This window comes from Fukomys damarensis, unplaced genomic scaffold (assembly GCF_012274545.1).
Source record: "Fukomys damarensis isolate Sample0158 unplaced genomic scaffold, DMR_v1.0_HiC HiC_scaffold_2, whole genome shotgun sequence".
NCBI lineage: Eukaryota > Metazoa > Chordata > Mammalia > Rodentia > Bathyergidae > Fukomys > Fukomys damarensis.
The window spans coordinates 21700096-21704716 of NW_022900914.1; the positions used below are offsets into that span (position 1 = coordinate 21700096).

General features: G+C 40.0%; 2 protein-coding genes across 3 annotated transcripts in view; one reads left to right on the forward strand and one right to left on the reverse strand.

The window, feature by feature from the left end:
* Positions 1–4621, forward strand: part of Eml4 (EMAP like 4) — a 157980-nt gene that overhangs the window by 122648 nt on the left and 30711 nt on the right. For both annotated transcript variants that reach the window (XM_010604928.3, XM_010604929.3), the window contains 2 exons: positions 756–890; positions 988–1123. In XM_010604928.3, coding sequence (XP_010603230.1) covers positions 756–890; positions 988–1123 — 271 coding nt within the window. The remainder of the gene's footprint in view (positions 1–755; positions 891–987; positions 1124–4621) is intronic.
* LOC104848775 (cytochrome c oxidase subunit 7A-related protein, mitochondrial) overlaps positions 1–4621 on the reverse strand; it is an 84401-nt gene that overhangs the window by 23602 nt on the left and 56178 nt on the right. The gene's annotated exons all lie outside the window — the stretch shown is intronic.

Below are 4621 nucleotides of genomic sequence, written 5' to 3' on the forward strand. Positions count from 1 at the left end.
CCCTCCTCCCTCCTCCTTCCTCTTTCCTCCTTCCTCCTTCCTCCTTCTTCTTGTGTGGGGAGTGGTTTGAGACAGGGTCTCACTGTGTAGTTCAGGCTGGCTCTGGAACTCGCTGTGTAGCCCAGGCTGGTCTCAAACTCACAGCAATCCTCCTGCCTCATCCTTCCGAATGCTGGGATTACAGGTGTGCACCACCACACCCAGCATTGGGTTTTAGTAGCTCTAATCTGCTTTTCCTGAATATGTAAGAAATTAAAATAATATAAAGCTTTTTTGGAGTGGGAGCTCAGGCTGACCTCATACGTGCAGCAGTGCTACTGCCTCAGCTTCCAGACTCCTGGGATTATAGGCGTACTCTGCAGTGTCTGGCATAAAGCTATAATTCATATATATGTCTTGTGAGTGCAAAGTTTTTATAAATAAGTAACATTAAAATAGTATATGGACATCACATTTATTAAATCTTTTTTTTTTTTTTTTTTCTTTTTTGGTACCAAGGATTGAACTCAGGTCCTTGTGCTTGCAAGGCAGACACCAGAACCACTGAGCTAAATCCCCAGCCCTGAATCTTTATTCTAAAAATCTGTTATCAGGGCTGGGAATTTAGCTCAGTGGCACTAATCCTGCCTCACAAGCTCAATATCCTGAGTTCAATCCTGTTACCAAAAAAAATGTATTATCAAAAATTTTCTGTCTTTGTTGGCACTTAATAGCAGTAAGAACATACCTTCACCTAAAGCTTGCTCTTTTCACAGACAACAAATGAAGTTGTTTTGGCTGTGGAGTTCCACCCCACAGATGCAAATACCATAATAACATGTGGTAAATCTCATATTTTTTTCTGGACTTGGAACGGCAATTCTCTAACAAGAAAACAGGGAATTTTTGGGGTAAGGATCAGGATGTTATAACGTTTTCTAAATTGTCGAGTAAACATAAATCATTGTGCCAAAAGGAATAATGGAAATTCTCACTGTTTCATTGTAGAAGTATGAAAAACCAAAATTTGTGCAGTGTTTAGCATTCTTGGGGAATGGAGATGTCCTTACTGGAGACTCAGGCGGAGTCATGCTTATATGGAGCAAAACTACTGTCGAGCCCACACCTGGAAAAGGACCTAAAGGTACAGTATTTTCATACTCAGCTCATTGCATGGAATCGCCACACAGTGCTTTCACAGTTCCAAATCTCACTCATACTGAGAGAGGAGCTACCCTAGAACAACATAACTTTTGTTTTTATGATTCTTTATGATCTTTTATAAATGAAATTATAATCCAGTTACTTTTTAAGCTTGTATAACTTACATCTGACTGTACTTAAACTTCTCTTTGAGTTGTCAATACAGAATAATTAGGGATATATGGTGTTAGGTACTTTTCTTGTCACTGAGACAAAACACCCAACACACAGAAGTTAAAAAAAGAAAGGTCTGTTTCAGCTCACAGTTTTGTTAGGGTTTCAGTCTGTAGTTGGGTGGCATAGCAAAGAGGCAAGACAGAGGACAAACAGTCCATGATGTGGCAGGCAGAAGGCAGTAAGCAGCAGCTGCAGTAAACCATTCTGTCCTTTTGTATTCCATGCGAGCTACAAGGCTGTTGATTGGTGCCACTCATACCCAGGGTAGGGCTTTCATTATCCACACCCTTAATCCCAGCATCACACCATGTCCACACCCCCTAATCCAACCACCTTTGAAACTCCCCAACTATGACCACATGAGGTTTTGGGGGGACATCTAGACATAAGCTATAACAGAGATACACATTTTTTTGGTTTTGTTTTGTTTTTGTACTGGGGATCGAACTCAGGCCCTTGCGATTACGAGGCAGGCAGTGGAACCACTGAACTAAATCCCCAGCCCTTATTTTTTTATTAATACATGTTTGCAGTACATAATGTTTACATTCATCATGCAAGGGTGTACACATAAATAATACATCCTAATTCTTTTTTTAGTCACCTTCCCTTCTCTCCTTGCCTCCTCCCTCCATTTCTTGGTCCCCTTCCCTTTTGCAAAAGATACATTTAGAAAGTATGAAAAGTTCACTCTTCCCTGGGCTGATGCTGGAATATCTGTAGGAGATGGCATGGCCATGTGGTAAAATGAGGAAAGAGGAAAAATATTTGAATGTATGCATAGTTCAGTCTCCATCTCCTTTTAGGGTTGGTTGGTTCGTTGGTTGGTTGGTTTTTATAGCCCCTCTTCCCATACCTAACAGTGGAGCTTGGTATTCATCCTGCTTCACCTCTCATCAGGTTGCCCCAGAAACACAGACAATGTTTAGTTCCTTTTGCTGGGGGGTGAGTACTCCTGGAGATTGAACCCAGGGAGGGCTGAGCTACATCCCCACCCAAACCTTTTTGTTCACTTTTATTTTAAGAGACTGTTCCGCTAAGTTGGTTGGGCTGTCCTCAAATTTGCTTCCTCCTGCCTCAGCCTGGATTATAGATATATTTATTCTTACGTTCTATTTGCATCCAAATATAGAGGTCCACTTTGCCTTTTTGTGTAAGAGATGAAAAAATTCAAGAAAGAACTGAAAAAAATAACCTTTTCAACCTCAATTTTCCATACTACTTAAGGACAATAAAATTTGGAAAATGTCCTGCATACATACAATTTACTTCCTTTATATCAGAAGGGTATAAGAAAAAAAAATACAGATACCAGGTCCAAAAACTTGAGGTTCAGGAACAGAAAGGAATTCGTTATCAGCATCTGCACCTCATTAACAGTAACCCCAGAACTAGCCAGGCCAGTCAGTCCCTGAGAATCCACTCAAGAGCGAGGGTGGGAGGGGAAAGAGAGAGAGGAGAGGAGGAAGGGAGGAGAGGGAAACGAGATGGGGAAGCCAGCTCGGGAACTGGCCTAGCAGCAAGTCCTGGTTTCTCGTGTTGATTCCCCGCACTATAAACATTCAGGCAGTTTCTTAGTCTGTGGAAGTCCCTGCATGCTATACCCCAAGTTCCTCTGCTCAGAACTAGTTTACTTTTCTGTCTTACCCAATAAACTTTCCTAGGAGAGCACAAGGGCTGGCATTTTGTACTAATGGTTTGAAAATAGTTAATCAAGCATTTTACTAAGGAAGTTTAGGTGTCAGTAAAAAGTTGAGTGGTATTGATTAAAGCACTGTTTTCACAGAATTGTGGAATTTAAATTTAGCATCGTGATCATTTTTTCTGTTGTTGTTAGATTTTTATACTGTATTTTTTTCTTTTGGTACTGGGAATTGAACTCAGGACCTCGAGTTTGCTAGGCAGGTGCTACACTGCTGAGCTGTGTCTTGGCATCTATACTGTTGTTTGTTTTGTTTTGGAGACAGAGTCTGTTGTTCATGCTGGCCTCAAATTTGTGGCAGATCCTCCTGCCTCAGCCTCCCAAGTGCTGGGATAACAGGTGTGTGCCGCCATGCCTGGCTTTTATACTGTATTTTTTAGGAGCTATACACAAGGTTGTTTTAGCAGTTTTCCATGTCCGTTCACCTAAATTTCTAACCTTGTTAGTTGACCTGAATTAGGTAATATATGGGAGGCTCTTTTTTTGTTTTGTTTTTAATCCTTAATTGTATTACCATTGACTTTGATCTCACTTATTGGTTGTGTGTTTCAGCTTAGGTTCAAAATTTACATAAGAAATATAGCACGGTGTTGAGTGGTCTTAGCAAAAACAAAAAAAACAGAATTACCCACCTTTCTTGGGCACATTTGTTCAGTATTAGAAATGCCAGGTACAGCAGAGTACATCAAAACAGTAACTTTTAAATTGTTGACATATCCTCTAATACTGAAAGAGTTTGGCTGTAAATGTATCTTTTGTTAGCTTTAATGTTTGTATTCAAGGTGCAAGGGGGGAGAGAGGTTCACAGGATTTTATTTGGTTTTTGTGTGAAAAACATGTAGCATAGCCTCTGTGCAAAGAAAATCTGCATATGTACAAACAGGAAACCCAATCTTACAAATTAGTGTACTGAGCATGTGAAATGATCTGTGTTGTATCCTGCTACATAACTGACCCACCTTGTTTTGGGCACAATGACTAATTAATTTGATTCTTTATGTTTGGGATTTCCATTTCTGTCAACTCCTTCCCATGTTAGGAAGGATTTGGTGAGTGCTATGTTAATAAATGTGTAAGCACAAACCAGACTAGAGGCCCAAACTTTCCAATTAGAATTTGCCCAAAAATTTCAGTAGATTGATCCAGTTAAGTAATAAGTTAACATGAATCTTCAAAGTATGGGGGAGAAGAAATAGAGATTATCTGTAGTCCCAGTAACCTATTTATACCAAAGATTAGAGTTGGTTTTTTTTCATATATGTTACCTAGAAAAATTTCAAGGAATACGATTTTGTACGTAAGTGCAGAAGCAAACACAAGGAATAAGAATTGGAAGGAATAAAAATTGAACACTAGGCACGGAAGGCTTAAAATATTCACCATTCTTAAGTCTTTGTCAAATTCTCTAAAAAATTAAGAAATAGAGCCAGGCGTGGTGGCGCATGCCTGTAATCCCAGCACGCAGGAGGATTGCTGCAAGTTCGGGACCAGCCTGGGCTACATAGTGAGTTGCAGAGCAGTCTGAACTACATAGTGAGACTCTGTCTCAAAAAACCAAAA